Source organism: Etheostoma cragini, chromosome 11 (genome assembly GCF_013103735.1).
Source record: "Etheostoma cragini isolate CJK2018 chromosome 11, CSU_Ecrag_1.0, whole genome shotgun sequence".
NCBI lineage: Eukaryota > Metazoa > Chordata > Actinopteri > Perciformes > Percidae > Etheostoma > Etheostoma cragini.
The window spans coordinates 19,344,894-19,368,571 of NC_048417.1; the positions used below are offsets into that span (position 1 = coordinate 19,344,894).

The 23,678-nt window shown below is 39.4% G+C and overlaps 1 protein-coding gene across 1 annotated transcript in view; it reads left to right on the forward strand.

Annotated features, from left to right (window-relative positions):
- The window catches only part of epha6 (eph receptor A6), a 179,543-nt gene that overhangs the window by 127,406 nt on the left and 28,459 nt on the right, over positions 1-23,678 (forward strand). Inside the window, exons 6-8 of the mRNA XM_034885345.1 lie at positions 12,418-12,542; positions 14,380-14,542; positions 17,675-17,783. Of these exons, the coding sequence (XP_034741236.1) occupies positions 12,418-12,542; positions 14,380-14,542; positions 17,675-17,783 (397 nt within the window). The remainder of the gene's footprint in view (positions 1-12,417; positions 12,543-14,379; positions 14,543-17,674; positions 17,784-23,678) is intronic.

Sequence of the window (23,678 nt, forward strand, 5' to 3'; positions counted from 1 at the left end):
GGCAGTTCTGAAGGCAAAAGGGGGTCCAACCCGTTACTAGCATGGGGTACCTAATAAAGTGGCCGGTGAGTGTACAAATAAATAGTTAAAAGACCATACATTGTGATTTCTGGATTTTTTGTTTTAGATTGTGTCTCTCACAGTGGACATGCACCTACGATGACAATTTCAGACCTCTCCATGATTTCTAAGTGGGACAACTTGCTAAATAGCAGGGTGTTTAAATACTTATTTTCCTCAATGTACATACTGTACCCACTGTACATACAAACATTCATACATACTGTACTTACTGTACGTACGAACATACATACATACTGTACCTACATACATAAATAGAATTCCTTGGCCTTTGGAATTAAAATAACTCCATATCATCACATACTGTTAACAATACATAGAGATAGGGAACTTTCCAAAAGATCATCTCTCAAGGCAAATCAAACCAGCTATTAGGCTAACTGAAATAAAATTATTCCAATCTCCAGGTATGGTGAAGGGTATGTGATGATATGGGGTTATTTTAATTCCAAAGGCCAAGGGAACTTTATTAGTAATGCCTGCCTCTATGGGAATTTAACATAGGGGTGTGTATAGTTATGCCCTCTGTATTTTAAGGAAGAAAATGTATTTATTAATTTATTAATACATTATTCATTCACGAAGAAAATTGGGATCCTTGAAAGGTTAGAGTTTCCTTAATATTTTTAATTATGGCATTAACATTAATTTCCCAAAGGTTTTTTTATTCTTCTTTTTAATCAACTTTAGCAGGGGTGTACATACATACATACATACATACATACATACATACATACATACAGAGATACATACATACATACATACATACATACATAGATACATACATAAACTTAGACCTGTTCAGTTTGTAGAGAAAAACAACAGAGATGGAGTCAAACAATTGGAATACAAGATGTTATTGTCATAAATACTAAATATCTGAACTTTGGCATATTCTGCTTTCGGGTAGAAAAGGTGGATTGATATAGAAATGTAATAATGAGTCTGTTATGCATTAGACAGACTTGGATTTGGGTATACTTATTGTGGAGGACAATGAGAAAGAGAGATGTGAAAAGGGCTGGAAGAGGTGAAAATGAGGTGAGGAGGGTAATTTAAGCCCAGCTGGGCCCGGTTAGGAGAGCTGTGCCTATGTTGGCCTTGCATCTGTTTATTTTTGTTCAGGTTACAGAATATTAATACCCACCGGTTTATTATGGGTGACATCACATAGGATGGGCTAGCGATAATGTCAAATATTTGACACAAAACTTTAGGGACGTGCATAAAGGATTATATAGTATCAGTAGCATGAAACCCCAAGTAATTAATATGTTTTAGTACAATGTAAAAAGGCACAAGAATCATTTCAAAAAGGGACATTTATTCAAGGAAAGGGATGCGTTTGTTTGTTTGTTTGCTCTGCAGCGTTCATCTGTCAGCCCACGGACCAACTCCGGCCTGCCAATTAAGCCCTACTGGCCCGCTTATCAGTTCTGTTTACAAAGAAATAAACTTTTAAACCTGAATTAAATCACCCAAATAATGGACACACAACAGAATAAAAATTAATGTAGTTTAGTGCTAATTAGCAGTAAACTACAAGTCCAGTCAAAGTTAATGGAAATGTGATTAGTTTAGCAGGTCTTTGGTCATGCACCTAAGCATTTCATAAATAAAAAGCACTAAGGGAAAAGTCATCACTAAAGTGATTGCAATTAACCATGAACATTTGTACCAATCTTGATGGCAATCCAGTCAATAGTTGTTGAGATGTTTTAGTCTGAAACAAAGAAGTATTGATGATGCATTTGCAGAAAATGAAGTCATTGCTGCTCAGTTCAAATGCTATGGAGCTCCTACAGAAATAACAAATAGTAAATAACACGTTACAATCTTTATCACTACAATTCTGCTTAATAAGTCATTTAGCATCTGGAAAGTGGCTGGATTTCAGAAATACCTTCAAGCCTTTGTTATTTTATGCTTTAAAGGCTGTCATTGAGTTGCCCGCATGTACAGTGTTGTGTGTGGCCATATATATCTCCAGCCAGCTCCTCTGAGCACTCCAGACATACAGTAAGTCAACTATTCACCACTCACTGTTAAGAATAGCTATTCCCCAGCATCGCTATTCAGCAGTGTTCAGAGCAGGTGGGGAGTTTGAAGGAAAAGAGATTAGCTATTTCTACTCCACAAAATGATTTATGCCCAGACTTTATCAGGAAGCTTCTTCTCCCCCCTGCAAAGATCATTTCCCTTGACTTCACCTCACAACGGAAACTATTTTAAGCATTGGCTCATTAATGCAGAGTGATTGGATTCATTGTTCTGCAATCCTGATGGATGTTCTCTGAAGTTTTCTCTCTCTCAACTCCCACCTCAATCCCCTCTTCAATCTTCGGGTTGAATTTCCTCTAAAGAATTCAGCCCCATTGTCTTCTAAAAGTTAGATAAATCAGTTGCCAATGCCTTTTTTCGCTTCAGTTCATTTAAATGAATTTGCATTAGCCTCACTTCATAAAACCATTTATAATGACAGCAGCTCTAACTTCGATCTCTCTAAACCTTTATACATTTTAGTAACCAGTGAAGATACACTAAGCTTAAGGTCTTGTAGTGTATACGCCATTTCCACAGTATTAGAGTACACTGTACACATTTTTAGATTGAGACATCAAACATTCGACAAGCTTTCCTAAAACAAGCTTACCTCTTATTGTGAAACGCATCATGTTTACTAATGCATTTGTTTGTACATTCTTCTCATGTCTGACAGTTTGAACATTTCAACCTCTCCGTTTAAAAAAATAACAGCATGCCAAAAGCTGTAGGTGGCAGTGTAACAAGAAGCTCATGGCCACGTAAGCCAATCAAAATCCCCAAAATAGCAACAACAGCAAAAAATCACTTCCTCTCTCTTCTCTTCCTCACTTCCTCGGCTGCCTAAACCTCAGTTTGTCTCAGTTCACATCCAACTAAAGATTTCCAAAATCTCCACTCTGGCTTAAGTTTTTAGAAAGACTGGTTTTCAGACGCAAATTCGATGTTTGCGTGTGAACAAAGGGCAGAAACAAAGGGAAATGTCTCAGTTTTTTCAAAATTACTATGTACATGTAAACAGGGCCCTAAAGCACTGTCCTCACTCAATATTGAGTTAATATTGGTGTGTTGATGGGGTTCGAGTCCCCATATGGGTCAAAGTATGGTGCTGAACTTGTAGCTGGAGAGGTTCTAGTTCACCTCCTGGGCACTGCCAGGGTGCTCTTGAGCAAGGCGCCTTTCCCCTTCACTCTGACATCTCTCCTTTTAGTGCATGTATAGGTAATGAGCATATGTGTGTAATTCAGGCCTGTGTGTAATAACAACAGAATGTAAATTGTTTTTGCAGAATTAACGCAGTATACATTATTTAGCTGTCTTTAGTGTCAGTTTTTAACACGTTTGCTGGGTGGTATGTGGAAGTGCCAGTGAATAAAAAACTGTTGTGTACTCAATCAATTTTAAGGTGCCACACTAAGAAAAGAAAATATTGACAGGAACTAGAAACATTCCTGAAAATGGCAATTTCTCTGTACCAAAAAAAAAAATGAAACTGTGACCTTTTACACTTTGTAGAAGTTGCAAGTGATTGGCCCGAATGGGAATTGCATTATTCTTAAACACGATTACTGTCACCTTGTGCATTATGAGTACTTTTAAAGTATAAACTGTCGTCTGTATTCAAGCAATCCTTCATGACCTATTCACACAGCATCACCTGTGTGAGCTATTTTAACTCCAGGGTGGTTCACTATGAATTCACGATTGTGTACGGTTGGCTCTTCTTGAAATGAGCTCTATAGGAAAGAGCGTATTGCCACTCTGGCTGCTGTGTTTTCTGCTGCAGTGAGTCTGCTCTGGGTGCTATCGGAGGGTCAACTGCTATTTATACTGTACCTCCACTGCAGTGGCACTTCTCTCCCCATGCACTCCTATTCAGAGAGGAGAGGAGATTTTAAAGCTACTCAGAGTTTTTATTCTTTTCGGGATATGCAGTGCTAACTACATTTGTGTAACCAGTCAAAGATTTTTTTGCATTTATTTTCACTACAACTTCAGTTCCTGTATGTGTTGGAACAAACTGAAACTGCATTTCAATGATGTAAATTTGATACTGAACCCATAGTCATATTTTAATCATCAAAACCATACTGCTATTGCCATCACCATCAAGTGCAACATCATTGTGAAACCTTAAGTAAATGTTTTAGTAGAACCAATTAAAGCCAAAGGCTGGTTTAGGACTTTGGCATTTTCTTTTCACTAAAGTTTAAAAGAATTCAAACTAATACATGAATTGAACAAGAATTAACGTGATTCTAGCCTAATCCTGTGTTGTGTGACTTAGTTTATCCCCAATTTTTTCATTGATGGTCCTATATGCTTCCACAAATTACTCCATTAATTTGGTCACATTATCATTTTGCAAATTAAAGCCACATCAAAGCGCTTTTCCTCTTCTGTCCTCCTAGAGGTTATAGGCAGGTACAGCCAATAGAGAGCCGCAAAGTGAATGTAGAAGTGCCGTTCACCCTGTTACGAATTGATGAACCACTGAAAATATTTTGAAAACATTATTTTAAGGTACAAAAGAATCTTTGGTGTTGCTTTAAATCTTTATAGAATGAAAATGGAAGCGCAAATGCAAATGTTTTATGTGACGGCATTAAACTGGCAAAAAAAACAAAAACCTCTTCTTGTAGGTTTTTATCCTAAAAGAACATTATGCACATTGACATCCGTGTCTGTCCATATCTGTGTCACTTTCCAATTTCCAATGCTTAGTTTCAACCATAATAAATCTTTTAAGTAGCAAAGTGAGGAGTGGACAGGGTGTTAAGGACAGGGACCGGCAGGGAAATCAGCTGTCAGTGGCCAGATACTTCCGTTCTTCTCATTAATTACTTTTGGGGAAAGAGAGGTGGAGGCCAAATGAGTATTGATTGTGGTGGGCCAGTATAGGGCTGGTTTCAGCGTCCTTTCCTACACATCATTGCTTCTTCACGTCCCCATTAAGTGGCAACAAGAGGGATCAGTGGGAAGCTGGGACCCAATTAAAGACAAGACCTCAGAGTGTCAGACAGGCTAGGCAGCACACAAACCTCCTCCGCAACATAAACAACACAGATTTTTGCTTTGTATCTGTCTGTCCGTCTTTTAATCCTTCTTCCAATGCTGTAGTGAAGATAGTCAATAAGAAGACAAAGGTTGAACTGTTACAGGCTGTTTGCAAGTCAAAGACTATCTAAAGTAAGACTTTGTCTCACTAGATTTCTTTGACTTGCCTCTATTTGTTACTCTCTCTACTCCTTTTTTTTAGTCTTCACTCTCCTACCACAACTCAAAGCCACAGCAAAAGGGTGGAAATAGCTCCGAACTCGCAGAAGGGTCTCTTTCCTTTTCTCCTTTCCACACCACCCCCCCGATCACTGCTTTTGTTGCGTGACTGATGATTTGAATTACCTGTTAACTCCCCGTACTCAGCAGATACACATGATAAATGGTGCAGGTGACTGTTGTAGCCACCATCTGGATAGGGCAAAGAAGTCTTGGAAGCTTTTTTCCACTGTCATACCAAAGACAGCCTCCACAGCAGGGGGGATTGCAGGTGTACCGAGGTAGAACAAGAAACTGTCCCAGTTTAGATCCAGTTGACAGCTATTTAGTGTCATAGGGGTTGCATCCATTCTCGTTCTTAGACTGCAGGCAGCGACAATATGCTTCCAGAAAAAGAAGCCCAAATCACCACAGTGGGGAGAGAGATTGCTGTAGACAATTGGCCAACAAATTGCAACACTTTATATGGAGATTGTAGGAAAGGAATGTGTAGCTACCATGGGTACAGAGTGGAATGGATTCAGAAGCAGGCATTATGTACCATGTACAGGTGCTATGCAATGACCAGTATGATCTTTGAAGACTGAATCAGAAGTTCTCCAAGTAAACTTGCTGCAAAAGGCAAGCGTAGCAGAAATCGCTCGGTGAAATAAAAAGAAACCCTGTATGAGAAATGGATACTCACAAATATGAAAGCTGTGATAACAAAGGCTGTGTCCAAAGGCGGATATTTTATTTGACTCTCTAAAGACACGCTCAGTACTAAATGCACAGAAATGTCATAGGTAGCAATCTTCTCATCTAACTTTTAGGAAGAAAGCTGGAAATGACAAATTATTCCTTAAACACACATCTTGACAACCTAACAAACAGCCACACATTGCAGGGAGATGTGATTCTCAGGTGGATACCACAGAGGGCCGTGCTAATGAGACAACTATTCAAATCATACTGTTCATACTCTATAATCAGACCTAACCGTTTATTTTACAGTCAGGTCTCTGCGGTGTTGTCTGTGGATTTATACATGAGTTCAAGGCAGGTGGCGCTCCAGAGTTGTATTGAATTGAACTAATTGGAATCAAATCCTATTTAGGTAACTTGAAAATTTGTACAACATGTGCATGCACATGCTTGTACCAGTTATTGATTCAAGATTAGATAGACTTTATTGATCCCGGATTGGGAAATTTCAAATGTATTCATCCTAGAAGATGCAACCTGAAGGAGCAATTTGGATCAGCCGCAATACAAACACAACCAAAAACCTAGAAAATGGAAACATATCGATGACGCAATCATGAGCACCTATATTGTGTTCGTGTTTCTCTTTTGCCCTTATCTCTGTATCAGCACTGAATCAGTGGAGTGTTAAGACATCGTTTAAGCTTTCGCACAGCATCAATACTAGCTCTATTGATTTTTTCAAACACTTAATGGAAGCCTTTAGGGCAGGAAAGCTAATTAAAATCATATGCAGGTCAAGCTCATTTAAAGACTCCCCATTAGTTTATGTTTAGCTTAACTACGCTTGACTAGAAAATCCATTCATCGGGCATCATAATTGACTGGTGTTTCTAATGACTTTCCAATGCTCCTGAGTTCCTCTGGCGGATCTCATGCTCCAGCTCTAATATCCCACATACAGAATCATTAAAGACGGTTGCTGCGTGTCCTGTAACCTCAAAGTATTGTGCCTTTGCCTGGAGACAGTGATGTGTTTCACACTCCAGCCTTTGAAAATATGCCACCACATTGCACACACAAGCAGGCACGGTAGTTTCTATTGTTTTACCTTGTCTTAAATTTTGTGTATGTATGGATGTAAGAATTATCACATGATGTCTGCCATGGGTTTTTGATGATGGCTTAGATAAATACGTCCACAATAGAAAGTAACAAAGTAGTTTTATACTCAATTCAGGTTTAGGGCTTCTACTCCTCAAACTGTATTTATGTGAATATAAATTACATTACATCTTGACAACATTGAATAGACCAATTTAAATATTAAATTAAATGTACAATATATTCAACGCTAAGTTTAGTCCAAAAGCACATTACATACATTACTCCTCCCATCCAGTGTGAATAACCCATAATGCTTCTAGATCACATAAGATTATATCCACAATGTGAGCTCAGGAAGGAATATAGAAACATACTCTACCTGAGAAAAAAGGTTGTACATTTTTTTCTTTAGGTTTATGAAAATTAAAGCAACTGAATTGTTTTGTGATTGAGAAGGAATTTCTTGGTGGTGGGTCAAGAGGAGTTCTAACATGACGTGCAAGTACATTTGCTATCCACTGGCTATTATTTTTTTTACATGCGTCAGCTCTCAACTAGTTGTGTGTGTGCACACGTGTTTTGTGCATTTGCTTCCTGCACTCTGTGTTCCCTTGTTTGCTTGCACAACTCGTGTGCAGTGCCTTGCGGTGGGAGGCTGATTTAAATCTTTGAGTCAGATAGAGATTGTATTTAGCCTTTGTTTATAGTTCCCTATCAGGGGCCAATATGCTAACCGCAGATGCCAACCATCTTGCTGTGTCTTAGTTTGATGCCTCCACTGCATGATTCTTGCCGCCAACCACACCGCCCTGCCGCCACTGTTGTACCCAGCTGGCCTAAGCCGTGCGGAAAGCCTTGCAACGTCACAGCTTCAACAGATTGGTTCATTAAACAGAGTTAGATCAGATAAAATCCCCCTGAGGTGAATTTACTCTGCCACTGAGGAGAGACGGAGCAGAGGATACAAGCAAGCTCTAAGTGAAATGGGCATATGAGAAGTGAGAGATGTAATAATAACACGTACGATGTCAGCAGCGTTGGCTTATTGTGTTGCTGGGCTGTTTGTTTTCTACTCGGGGTGCACCATATTCTTTTTAAGACAAAAACACACATGCACAGTAATCCCCAACATGCTAGCTGATTATGCTAATATTAGCCATTTTCCATCACGCATGATATATCCTTCTACTTCTGCTAACATTTTAGACTAACTTTCTAAATGTTCAATGGCTATTAAGTTAGTGGTTATTAAGAAGAACTCAAGCATTAAAATGCATTTAATGTAAATGTGCTGTATCCTGCACAGTACTGTACAAGAACCCCCTCCAGCCCTATTTCATCCATCATCATGATTCGATGCAGTTTATGGTTTTGATCGAGTTAAAATTATTGACCTGAGTTGTTGGTTGCTTAACTAACTGCATGGTTAAATCATTTGTTATCACAGTCAGAAGTTAGGCATGTGAAAAACATGGTTGTGAAGTATTCCCGTGAAATGAGAGATGTTTGTATATCCCTCTTTTGCAAATTCATGTTTTCACATTTTAGAAAATAATACAATCACAACGCCACATGAGAATATAAAATGTTATTATGATATTAGAACCACAGCACCACGGAAGGCAATATGTCTTTGAATAACCATTTCTGTGTCCTTTTTGTGGCTGAACTTTTATCCACAGAATTTGAGCATTTCTGTATGGGGTGCCGTTTGTAAAGCGGCTCACGCTGAAAATAACATTTTTGTCACTTTAGCTTTATATAATGTTTAAAAAGCTGGTATGAAATTTTGAGGATCACTTTCTTGCACATTTACAACAATTTTTGTCAACTTGGAAATATTTTAAATAGTTAAATCCAACTGTTAAATAGCACGTAGCTGGCATTGTATTGTTGTCAAGGTAGTAGCAAATCTCTACTGGCTAGCTACCGTTAGCTAGTTTAGTTAAGTTAGCAACAATTGACAACAATACAATGCTAGCTACGTGATTTGGAAAACATACTTACCTAGGTGGCCTGCGGTGGCCCTGAGCCTCTTGCTGTTGAATAAGGTTGCATAGCCACCAGGACGGCTTTGCCGATGTTCTTGGCTAACGCTGATTCATTGGATATTTTGCAGAGTGACCATGGCCGGCGTTAGCTTACCGTACCTTGCCGGGGGCGGGCGGGGATAGGCTCTGGCTGACCTTAATGCAAGCGAACGTGACAGATCAGTTAAAGTGAGCCCCGGGTGAGAGGATTTTTATTCGTTATTTGACAATATAACGCTAAACATACACTGACCTCCTCAAGCTATTATTTTGTTACTTCCGGTTACCGGCATATCATTTGCATTTTAGCTAAATATTTAGTTTCACCCGAAACATTTGGATTCAGATTTAGATTTAACATTTAGATTTAACATTTAGATTTAACATTTAGATTTAGATTACACATTTAGATTTAACATTTAGATTTAAAGTTTAGATTTAACATTTAGATTTAGATTTAGAGTTAACATTTAGATTTAGATTTAATATTTAGATTTAACGTTTAGATTTCTATTTAGATTTAACATTTAACATTTAGGTGTAACATTTAATATTTGGATTTAAATATTTAAAATATTTCCAAGTTGACAAATATTGTTGTAAATCTGCAAGAAAGTGACCCTCAAAATTTCATACCAGTTTTTTAAACATTATTTAAAGATTTATTAAACGACGCCCCATATTTTTGCGCTTCCTCTTCAAAATATCGTTTTAAGGTTATACTTAAATCTCCAAGTCTCCTATTTCCTTCCAACCAAGTTCAAACTCTTCACCCTTTTGAGTTCCTACTCTATAATATACCAATATTAAATGTATTCATACTCTTAGGGAGGTGGGAAAGTAAAAGAAGGAGCAGAGGACAGAGAGTTGAAACCATGTAGGAGGATATGAAGAGATAAAGCCAACTGCAGATGGAGAGCAAACAGACAAAAAAAAGCAGGTGGTGAGGAATAGAGACAAGCAAGTAAGAGAGGGATGAAGGGAACAGAGGTGTGTGTGCTTTCCATCAGATTAGTAGCAGTAGGTCTCAAACTAACAAGCTCAAACCCCTACAGCCCACAGCTCTCATGTCATCAAGCCCCCAACCACTAACCCCAAGATTCTCCTCCACAAACCCCCAAACCTTAAACCCCCATCATGCTTCTTCTAATACACAGCCTTAGACAAAGTGAGAACTGCAAACACCTCCCCAAGGCACACACTGTAGAATAAATGCAAAAAAAATAGTGTCAGTGGCATCATTTTACTTTGAATACACACGGGAAAAGCAGGCCGACAATTTATATCCACATAATGAGTCGGTTCTGTAACATCAGATGATATATAATATACAATAATCGCTCTCAGGGCAGTTACATCTGCTGACCTCTCTTGGGAGCTCAATGTAATTATTTACCCAGCAGAAATTTATAGAGCAAAGCCAATGCAATTCAGTCCAAGAAAAGAAAATGTAGCTTCCTCAACTTATTTTCAATTAAAACAGGATGATCTTATGGGACAAGGGAATAGCTGTGTGGGTGTTTTTTTCTTCTTCTTTCCCTAGCGACTTGAATAGACCACAACCTATTTTTAAATACAATAATTGAGTGTCAGCATGGATATGTGGTAATTATTGCTGACAAGGTGGACAGGTGTTCATCTGTGTATGCTGCACATGCGTTGTCTACCATTGGATTCCTTCTTCTGCTATACTTCCTCATTGTTAGCTGGCTGCATCATAGAAAAACTCCTCACTCTGTATTCAGTGCACATTCTCATCAAACCAATGGTGTTCTGAAGACAGTTGGTTCTCCATAAGGCCGGCTACACTGTGAATCAGTCGCACAAGCGTGTCAGCTGCTTGGCGTTTTTATTTTGGCTCCCATGTTAACAGGTTAGCGCTTACACACTGCCTGCGTAATATGCATGTGTCACGCGTGACTGGAGCCATGCCCAAAACGTGTGCATACTGGAAATGGAACCAATGCCCATTTTTCTCACGACACTCAAGCATGTTGGAAGCGTTTCCAGGGAAAATAGAATACGAAAAGATGTTTATATGTTTATTGACATAAATGCAGATATAAATGTAAATATGTGCATATACAGTATATATAACGATTTTTAAATAGCCTATTGCACATAAAGAACAAAACGTTCTGTAACCTATTTTGCCCGTCATATTTTTTGCCGTATTTATATTTATTTATATTTGCCGTTTGTCTTGTTTTATTCAAATCAGTAGCCTATATTTATGTTAACCCGTTTTTCATCATTTGAATCCGTCTGCGCTATGTCCCGAGATAGCCCTACCTGTAGGCTACACCTAGCAGCAGCAGCGCCAGTTTCAGACATGTTTCTGCAAGACACAGCTAGTGTGTAGCCGGCCCTTAGAGCATGCAAAGAGTTCTTTGAGGCTGCACTGCAACATGCTTACAGTCACAATGTTAGCATGATGATCTTTAGAAGAATATGTTGAATGAACATGGGTCATCATTGTACTGCAGATTAAATTACAATGCTAACACTTGTTAATTAGCGCAAACCTACACCTGAGGTTAAAAGGGATGTCATACGTTTTACAAGTATTTGGTCCTAAACCAAGGTATTAGACAATAGAGGAACAACACGTTAACTTAGATTAACTCAATGCTTTACGTGATTTTAGTGTAATCCATTATCTATGGACCATGCCAGCAACCTGCAACATAAACCACACAGTACACAAAAGTGAATCATCCTATTGGCATCTTGACCTTCAATTGTTTTCTTTGTCCCATATTTTTTCTTGTGTTTCTTTAGAATGAGATAAACTTGAGCACGTTGGTAGCAAACGGTAGGGGTTACAGCGCATGCCACATAACCACATTGTCACCTTGAAATTACAGAGCTACATCCAGCACACACTTACCGGTCTACCTGGGAGCCTGGGGACTTCAGTATTTTCCATGTAGAATTAGGTAGCACACACAAACTTATTTGGTTTTTATGGTATTCTTAATATCACTTCCTTAAAGTCTTTGTGTAAAAACAGTTAGAGGGGCTGAATGATTGGAGGAGAGCCGTGCATTCATGTAAAATACGTTTTGAATTCAAATCTGCTTGAAGTTCAAGTGTGTAAAAATGTGCCAACCTTTGTTGTATTCATTCAATTCTTATGATTTTATGGTAAAGACATTGAAGCTGAAGCTGTGCATTGTGTATTCAAACCATACAGGTCCATCTCTGGTTGGATCTTTGAAGAAGGACTGGGCCTCTCCTAACAGTATTGCTCTCTCCTGGCAGCAGCCCGAACAAACAGCAATGCTCATCCTCGACTACGAGATCAAATATTATGAGAAGGTTTGTCCAGCTCCAGCCTAAAATTGTAGGGCAGTCTGTAGGTATAGACTTGATCCTTGTTAAGGTCAGAGACATATTTGTAGCAATTTATTTAGCCAGAATTTAGAGATCTCAAGTAAAAAATGAGTATGCAAGTGTGGACAATTTGATTAAGGTCCTCAATTCATAATTTATAAGAACATCTACAGTTGTCTTCATAGTTAAACGAGAACATTTATGCCTTAGATTAGTCAGTCTTCATACTATACTCACTTTTGACATTGTGTCCTGTTTCAACCACTTAGGTTGCAAACAAACCTCACTCTTCCATCACCATGGCAAAGCAGTCGAAAGTGGCACAATCTCACTCAAATCGGGGTCAGAGTCCCCTGTGCAAAGAAGAATATCTATAGAAAGTGTTTGTCTCTGTTGCCACACAATATCTTAATCAGTTAGGAGAACCCATTTTTTGAATCCAGCTTACTACCTCAGCACACAGCACTTCATATTTTTTATTTAGTTCCTGATGCTCCTTTAAATGTAGTTTTTAATATGTATAGATTTTTGGGAGTTTTATGTGTCCTGTCTGGATGTAACATGATGGCTTTTAATGTGCTTATTTTAATTGCACTCTTTGCACATGCAAAAGACAAATTTCTGCCTGAAGTATTTTCCATTTCTAACTTAACATCCTGAGGCAGCAATTTAATCCGCTGATATAAACTGTCACATTAAACACTATTGACCTGGGATTTATCCCACTAAAATTTCTTATCCTTGATGTCCAAATACAGGAAAGTGGCGCGTGAAAAATTAAGCTCCACAGCATCAGCTATTTGGGGCGAGTGCCAATGTGTGTGTCATCCTAGTGCAGCACAGCAATCTCTGTAATAGTTAGGAACAAGAAAAGAGTATGAGCGGCAAGAGTTGGGCTGAGCTTTAATAACAACTACGTAAGGTGCTCTCATCTTACCAGTCAAAAGAAGGGCCCAAGCCAAAGTGTCCCAAGGCACAAATACAGTCTATAGTAGCCATTATATGATGATAAAGCACTCCAAATGTGCACCCACGGACAAATTATAACCCTTTTTAAGCTGAATAGACAATTCATTTATGCTCTCTCTGCATAATAATGATCCTAAAATTATTTTAAAAGACAATGATATCTATGCAGTACAACTATAGGAACTGTTAGTTTCATAAAAAGTTTATTTGAAAAACTTGTTTATTGCCTATGTTTTGTTCACTAAAGTGATCAAGTTTAAAGGCAGTCCTTGGGTCCATTTGCATACTAGCGAATGGACCCAACGTTAGTAGTATTCACACTGAGTACTATTTGTACTAAGTATGACGTAAAGTTTGACTTGAGAATGGAGTATTTTCCCACTGCAAAGGATGTGGATGTGAGAAATTCCCATATGTATGCTAGGTTAGCAAGGATTTTTGTTAATAAGAGACGTTATCTTATTGTGCAACACTGGAGATTTTTACCCAGGCTGAAAGCTACTAATATGTCACTTTATCAAGTTTTAATGTTTTTTCAGGCAAGAAAGGTACCATTTAGATTCCCAATATTTGGTCAGTTTATTGATATTTTTGGAGATGTGAGAGCGGCTGGCCGGGTCAGACTTTCATTAATTTAGTAGGCAGCATGCAGTACGTTAGTATGCAATTTCCAACACACCCCTTGTCACTGGTTGTGCAGTCAGCAGCTGCCAAAGTAAAGCTGACGGTAATTACACACATATTGTGAGTATAAAATGAGGTAAATCTGACTGTCAGTCATTAGATAATTGTTGGTGGAAACCTGTTCTTAATTCAGTAGATTATTTGGTTCATCTTTCACTCTCTCCCACAGGAACACGAGCAGTTGAGCTACTCGTCGACACGTACCAAGGCTCCCAGTGTGATCATCTCAGGTTTAAAACCAGCCACCTGGTATGTCTTCTGTGTTCGCACCCACTCACCAGCTGGATACAGTTCCTACACCCCTAAATATGAATACAAAACTACAGGAGACTGTGAGTACCTGAGACCATCTACAGCACTTATTACTGGGTTGGGATGCATCTGTCTTTGTGTGTGTGTGTGGGTTTCTTTTCACAGTAAAATGACAAGATATAGTAAATAGTCCAAAGCATGTTCCTGTGCCTCACCCCTTCTGTAATAAAATTATGTCTTTGATGTGGGGTTCATCATAAACGTTAAATTTGTGTTTGGTCAGGGGGTGAAAGAGCATTTTTTCTCGTTGATATTGAGTTTTTAAGGTGAAGTAAAATCATGTAAATGATGCAGACATCATATACAGTGATGACAGCAATCAAAACATCTCCCTCTTAGTGTCAGGTTGGGATGATGCTAGTGAAAGGGCCAGCCATCATAAGTCTACATCACATATTTTTGCCACTTTTTTAAAGTTTTTGTCCCTTTTTCCAATGTTTGTGGCGCTTTCTGCAATGTTTTTGTCACTTTTTTCCAGCATTTCTGCAACTTTTTTGGACCTTTTTTGTCATTTTGTCTATGACTGCAGACTTTTTTAGGGTTTGTGTCGACCAAACTGTAAACGAGAAGACTATATGAGGCATGTAATATAAAGTCAAAGCAGTTTGGGTTCAGATGAAGTTCACATACTGCAGCCTGGAGCAACGCTCAGGGCAGCCTGCACAAAGAGCACAGCAGCAGCTTATAAGCAGATATGAGCCCACCAACAGGAGCATCCTTTGTAGGATTCCAACAAGTTCTTCGTGAGATCCCATAAAATGTACCCAGGAAGAAAGTAAACATACGTATGCAATCACAAAATCACAATTCCTGTAGCATTACACTGGCATGTCTCAATCCTGACAACAGATCCACTTTGTTTGAATTGAAGTGTTTGCACTCACATCAACATCCTATTACATGTCCTTTAGGTGATGCTTTTTATTACAATTGCTATACATGTCAGAGGTCGCTTGCCTCTGGAGCACCTAGGGGTTAAGGGTCTTGCTCAGGGAAAGACTTGGTTGATGTATCGCAGTGGGAATCAATCCTGGGTCTCCCACACCAAAGGCCTGTGTCTTATCCACTTCGGCATCACCACTCAGATCATGCTGATCATTTTCCAACCCATATTACAGGCCTAGTCCTTTTGATTTGTTTATGTGTTGTTCTTAACCTGCACCGTTTTTTACCACAGTATAAAAATACTATGTATTACTTATTACTTATTAATTACGTATTATACTTAAGGTGGGACCATTGAGAGATTATTCTATGAACTATAGCATGGTTGTACAGTTGAAGTGTAAATTTACATTTTTGGTGTGCTTGTTGCACACATTTTTTGTCTTTAACCTTTAGTCAATTTAAAGTTATATTAAAAAGGAGTGTCAGTGTTTTCCCAATAACAAGCCTGTCAAATGTTTCATTTTCAATAAAATATTTTAGACAATTTTTATTTAGGAAAAAAATACTCAATGATTTTAATTTGTGTAAATCACATATGTAATAGTGACAACATGGCAGGCTCGGTGGAAGACGCCCTGCTTCCTAAGTAGATATAGAAGGCTCATTCAAGCTGAAGAAAACACAATTCTTAGTTTCAGGGGATTGTATACTGATGAAAACATAAATAAGAATATTACATTCCACTTCTGCTTGAAGATCCCACTAAATCCTGCACACTGCTCCTTTAAATGATTGCTTACAATTCACCTGCATTGCGGCCAGATCATTTGGTCTCCCTACAGCTGGAATTCCCTATTGGTTGCAATCACCAACCCTAAACCCCTTAATGTCAGGATATCACTTGCTAAGACAATTGAAGAATTAAATACAATCGACAAGGGAGTCTGACAACATAGCCTTGATGTTCTTTGTATTTTGAATCAATGTTTTTTGTGTGTCTACTCATAAAATAGATAGGTCCAGCTGCCCTTTTATGTTGGTTCAGGTATTGTTGAGGGTGATTTGGCTTCACAGTGGCACTCTCCCTTCCAAAGCTTTATCTGTGGATCAGACGGTGCTAAGCCAAGCCTTTGTATTGCCTGGCCTTTTATCTAAAAGAGAAAGCAGATTTGGCCCCTGTCGCTCTCCTTCTCCATGTCAGTCACTGTCTCATGTGCTTGTTTTTCCATCTTTCTGTGCATCCGTCTGTCATTTCCGCCTCTCTCTTTCTCTCTTGTTTTTATTTACCTCTTTTCAGTCATCTGTTTTTCTCATCCCTCACCTTCCCCCCCCTCCCCCCCCCAATACACACACACACACACACACACACAGAAACGCAAACACACACTCATTGCAGAAGCATCAGTCCAACACATCTGCTTAGTTAGTGACGAGTGCGTGAAGCTGATGTCTGGGAGAATATTCTCATGTGATCTGGCCAGCGCCACTTTCACTCTCCCTCCCGCTGAGTGGTCTGAGTGTAATTACTTTCATCCAGCCAAACACACATACACACACACATTTTTGATACCTTGTGCACACATACAGTACATGCTTGTGACTTAACACCCACATACTCTGTAAACCCACATGAGCCACATGCTTTGGGCTAGCGACCACGCACCCTGATCTCTAATTCATATTCATTAAGCGTGAAATATTATAGAAATAAGTTTGGTAATAGCAATCATCTTTCAATTATCTGGAATTCGTTAGCCTTGTGACAAGACACAGAAAAGAGAAAATCATGAATATCAAATGGGATCAATTTAACCAAATGATTATGGACTAAATCACAATTTCATGAATGAATAATATTAATTAAACAGCAGCAGGCATATGAATCATTCCAGTGCAAAAGCTAATGGAGGGTTTTTTGCACAAAAAAGAGCTGATCAAACATCTCTCTGTAATATCATGGTATACATGGTCTATGTGTGGTGCATTGATGGAGAGGAATATTGAAGATGTATGTACTGATGAAAATGTGCTCTTTCTCACTTTACCCTGCCTTTTCTCTCCTCCCTGCTTTCATCACCCGTACCTGCTCTTTACATTCAACTTCTCCTACTCATCCTCTTTCTGTTCCACATTTTTCGTTCTACCTTTTCCCTCTTTTTTCTGGTCCTTCCTCTTCTTTGCCTTCTGTTCCACATCTTCTCGGCCTCATCCTGCCCAATGTGTTACCTTCATTCTAACTATCCTGCATTCTCCGCCACCTTCAGCATCAGACATAGCTTCTGACCAAGGTCAGGTGTTGGTGATCATTACGGCAGCAGTTGGTGGCTTTACCCTCCTTATCATCCTCACCCTCTTCCTCCTGATTACCGGCAGGTAAGAGCACTTCACTGCCTTGATTTTAAGACATGCAAAGAAAGTGTCATTCAGTGTGTAATTTTAACTGATGTCATATGATGTTTACACTTGACTGCTAAAATCAACCAGCCAGTGTTGCCTGCCTCTGATATGTTGGTATAAATTGAATACCTTTTGTTCTTCTCCTTGTTTTACTGTAATGTCTCATGATGGTCTAAATCCTGGTAATTTCCAGGACAGCCCCATTCTCCTTTTAGCTTTAGAAGAGTTTAATCATCCAAAATAACTCTCACCCGTGTGGATGTGTGCAGCCCTTGTTCATCCAGATGTTCTCATAATGTCACTGCACTTTATCTACATCTACTTCCTGAACTTAAAACTACAATTGAAGCGATCACCTGTTAGACTTCTGCTCATTCTGGTGGATTTGCTTGCAGGAGGGGGGGCAACATAAATTTACAAAACGTTTCACTTGAAATTCAACTTCTTTAAACTGTGACACACAAATTTACCAATAGCGACCATATTCTGTAAACAGGCTGATGTTTAAAGAAGTGTCTTATTGACTGTGTTGTACCATACACTTTTATTGGACTCTGCTCTGTCAGAGTTTAAACTGCTACATTAAAGAGGAATGGTTTGTTATGAGACAGGAGTCAGTGGGACACACGTCTCTTGAATAAACTGCCTGAAGTTATTGTCCTGTTTTTGACTGGCAGCTTGTTCCCGGCTGGTTAGCATGTTAGCCGTTAGCTCGCCAGACATCACCAACTTCAGTAGTTCCTATGTTGGTGAGCTTCTAACACTGCCTGTTCTGCGAGGATGCACAGGCGAAGCTTACTGTGCCACTTTCTGGTGGGACCAGGCCTTGATGCCTCAACCCATTCCAGCATGCCTACATACGTATGTTTTGTTTTGGAGTAACTATACTTGTGCATATGCTATAAATATCATCATAGCTCCAGATTTCAGCAAGACCGAGGCCATCCCTAAAATATTTGATTTAACAAGAAAGTAGTTTTTCACAGGTGGCATTAGCAACAGAAAAAACATGTTATCTTGTTAAGCCATTAGTATTTCTTTCATTTAGGTTTGTGGTTTTGACTCCCAAAATACAAACAACAATTCAAAAGATACACAATTTTGGCAATTAATTAATATACAAATGAGTCCTGCCATTTCTAACCCCCTTCAAAGCAATTTAAACCAACCTCAATTTACACAACAATATAAGTCATAAACATTGTTACTTTCCTTTAAATTTCTCTGTCATCTTACAGCACAAGTAATACTATTACTGTAAAACAACACTGATGGAAAAAGAAGACTACAAATATTAGTTTGACTTAGAAAAAGAGGAAAAACTTCCTTTCCTCGCCTTCTTCTTTTTCCCTCTTTTACTTTTGCCATTGGTATTTCTATACAGTGACACTACATAAATTATTTATGAACTTTCAGACAAGCGCATGATTGAAATGTACCTACTGAGCTCTCATGCCAGAAGAAGAATGAGACCATTCCAGGTGATGATTGTGTAAGCCGTGCATCATCATCAATAAACACAGCCCAAACTTGCACTTACATCAATTCAGTCTCTATAGATCTAGCACCCATTAGAGAAACTGCAGCGTAAAACACTTTCATTGCGGCCTTGAACTGTGCTAGCTGACAGAGAATTTCCACAAATGAGCAGTGGAGCAGTGTGACATCAGGTTGTTTTTTTATCACACAAGTCCTTCAGTGTTGATTTGAATGTCAAAAGAATTTTAAGTATGCATCTTTTAAAAAAAATTGTAAAAAGCAGTAGAAATATAGCATGGATTTGGGAGGTTTTTATGTTCGTGATGTGATTTTGGTGTGTTGGACAGTCAGTTATTTTGTACACACACCAGGTGTAACAGCTAAAGCAAGCCCTTTAGGCTTTTAGCTTTCTAGCACAATGAGGGCCTTTTTCTTTTAACCTGAATCCAGCCAAAAGCAGTTGCAGTAGCGGGAATGTTTTTTGACTTCATCACGATCTGTCATATCTGCATCTGTCATATCTTCCCTGTGTAGGACGGACCTTCACTCTCTTTTAGCTTAAGAAGGAACCAAATGTATTTGAGCTGCCTGAGAAAGATGAGAGCTTTCAGTCACACAGCTCTTATAGACCGAAGGTTGTATAAGACAAGTGAGGATATAAGAGGAGCTACTTAACTAACGGGGAGATAAAACACCTTGACCCCAGAAAATGCTTCTGAGAGTTTCATCAATGTTTGCATCTACTTGTGCTAAATTTAAAGAGTAAATACTTCTTCTTCTTCCTGCTTCTTACAGTGCAGACGCTTTGCTTCTTGCTCCTGCCTCTGCTTGCATATTTTTGCTGATAATCTTGCTTTTCCTCTGAGAGAAACTATGAGCAGCGGCTCTAGGATACTTATAAATCACTGGAATATTCTTATTTTGTAGACATAGTAGGCTATTGCCATATTTTAACATTTTTGTGCTTGAGCGTGGCCTAACATTAGATCAAGCATATCCTACAGTGACTGTAGCTAAAGCTAATTAGCAGCAAGATGCCTCTTTTCTCCGTGGATGATTACTACAAACTCCTTCAGAAGATTGCCCTTCTGGAAACAAAGGTTCACCGATTAGAAGTGAACGTGGAAGTGAACGGATCTTGTGGAAATGACACCACTTTACCATGGACCCAAAACAATGGACAAAGTCCAATCTAACACACGGCTAATTAGCTCCAACAAGACTACAAAGAAACAGGAGGGCTGTGAAACGAGTACTAAATCAACAAGTGGTAGTCCTCCCTGGAACTCTTCTGGTGCGAAGCCTAAAACTAAATCATTCTCTTGGGAAATGGGAGGACGACTAACGGGCAGGACACAGCGCCCTGAGATTTGTGATATGACTGGCTGGCCTGCACTATCATCCGGGAGTAGGACACAGAAGTGGACAGCTGCAAAAGGGAAATTTAGCAACAAAATGCCCCCCCCAACAACCTGGTGTGCCTGGGTAACAGATTTGCTCCTCTGCTGCAGGACGCTGGACAGCCATCTGATGACAAGGACTGCGTCTCATCGCCACACAGCAGGGTAAGGACTGAGAGCAATTCAAAGCAAAAAGCTAACAACTGGGCCTCAAACCCTGATTGTGGGTGACTCTGCTGTAAAAGATTTAAAAAACAGTAAAAACATCAAAGTACTCTGTTTTCCCAAAGACACGGTGTCTGATTTGACCCAAAGAATCCCAGATATCGTGGCAGCACACCCAACTGTGAAGAACATTATTCTGCATATAGGGTCACATGATGTTGTAAAGCAACAGTCTGAACTGCAGAAACTGGACTTCAGGGAACTGCTGGACACAATCGGCTCTCTAAACGCAGATGTGTTTATCAGTGGCCCTATACCGCCAGTGAGAAGAGGAGCTGAGAGATTCAGCCGACTGTTGGCACTAAACAAATGGCTTTCAACTGAATGTACCGTCCATTCTCTGCAGTTCATTGACAATTTTAACATTTTCTGGGAGCGCAAACATCTTTTTAAAGCAGATGGACTTTTCCTTAACAAGCCAGGAGTAAAGCTGTTCATCTCCAATCTACTCTACTTTCTACTTACGAATCAAAACAAGAGGAAGACACAACAAAGTGCGGCAGGGATCCACCACAGCCCCCACCTGTGCAAAGATCTGACCATGGGAGTCCACAGAGTAGAGACATGAAACCTCAACTCCCCTATTCCAACACCGAACCCTATGAGGATTCACCCATTCAGCACCCCTCAAACCCCTTTACCAACACCGAACCCTATGAGGATCCATCGCTGTCTCCACTCACCCTTTCCCCTCATTCCCCTATGCACATGTTGGAGTTCACTGACCCGATGAAACAGCTGGTTGTTGTTGGAACCAAATATACACCCCTTTCCTCCCCCATCGTTTAACCCAAAACGCCAGGCACCAATGCCAGGATGTAAGCAAACTCTTTCCCCCCAGACTGACAAGGACGCTTGTGTGCAAAATTCAACAAGCATTAACTGATATGTGCCGGGTCCAGGCTGCAGGCCTAGTGACACTCATGACTCTTTCCAAGACAAGCCCGGGCCCTGTGGATTAAATTCTTCCTCAATTTATGTTGTGATAGGTAATAGAAAAAGAATGGTGAATAAGCACTTAACTGCAAACTTAGCAAATTTAGCATCCATTCCTCGTCAGCTACAGCCTGTCGCAAAAAATGAAAACACACTAACACTAGCCTTACTAAACGGCAGGTCTATGGCAGGAAAATCATTTTTAATCAATGATTTTATTATCAAACACAATCTAGATTTTATGTTTTTAACTGAAACCTGGTTAGACCATAATAACAGCGCTGCTGTTCTTATTGAGACAGCTCCCCCTAACTTCAGTTTTATGAGCGAGAATAGAGTGAATAAGAAAGGAGGTGGAGTTGCCATTTTGTTTAATGACTCCTTTCACTGTACGCAAATATGTTATGGAAATTTTGCTTCTTTTGAATATGTTGCTCTTCAATTAAGATCTTCCCCTCAAGCGATATTTCTAAATATCAACAGGCCACGTAAATATTGTGCAACCTTCATTGATGACTTCACTGAACTGCTGTCTATAGTCTTCATAAATTTTGATTGTGTAATCGTTGCGGGTGATTTTAACATTCATGTTGACAACCCCCAGGGCAGGGGGAGCAAAGAACTGTGTTGTGTTTTTGAGAACTATGGACTGACTCAGCATGTGACGGAGCCCACGCACAATAAGGGGCACACTTTGGACCTGATAGTCTCCAAGGGTCTGCACATTCCCAAGGTTGTGGTGACTGACGTTGCTCTCTCTGATCATTCCTGTGTTTTTTTCAGTGGCACTATCTCTGTGCCCAAAAGTGTCCAAACAAAGAAAATCAGAAAACGGTATATCACTATGGTAAAAAGGTAAAAATTGTCTCTGGTAAGAAAAGATCTCCATGGAGAAATAACCTACTGGTGAGAACAGAAAAAAGAGAGTGTAGGAAAGCTGAACGAAAGTGGCGAAAAACTAATCTCCTGGTCCATTATAACTCCTATAAAGAGAGACTTCGCATTTATAATTTGGAACTAAGGAATGCAAGGCGGTCCTTCTTCTCTGATATTATCTCTAAAAACAATAATAATTCACGCGCTTTGTTTGCTACTGTCGATAGATTAACAAACCCTCCAGTACCACTAGCATCTGAACTGTTATCTACCAAGGCCTGCAATGAGTTTGCCTCCTTCTTCAAAGAAAAAATTCAGAAGATTAGACAAACAGTCAGTGCCTCCATATCAAGTACAGGATATGTGTTGTCACGGTGTTCAAGCAAAACTAGTTCCAGTATGACAAAATTTCAAACGGTCAACCATACAACATCTGAAATCCTCCTCATGTTGCCTTGATATTCTACCAACAGGTGTTTTCAAAAATGTTTCAAATTGTTTGGCTTCTGATCTTCTACAGATTGTGAACATGTCTCTTCTTTCAGGAATCTTTCCACAGGCCCTGAAAACTGCAGTAATCAAGCCACTCTTAAAAAAGAACAATCTAGACACATCACTAATGAGCAGCTATAGGCCAATATCAAACCTTCCATTTTTACGTAAAATCATTGAAAAAGCGTTTTTTCAACAACTCACCCATTTCTTGTCACTAAACAACAGTTTTGATACCTTTCAGTCGGGTTTCCGACCACACCACAGCACTGAGACGGCTCTTGTCAAAGTCTTTAATGACATCCACCTTAGCACAGATAGTGGCAAAATTTCTGTCTTAGTATTACTTGATCTCAGTGCTGCATTTGACACGGTCAACCATGAAATATTACTAGACCGATTGGAAAACTGGGTTGGCCTTTCTGGCTCAGTACTAAACTGGTTTGAATCCTACTTACAGAAT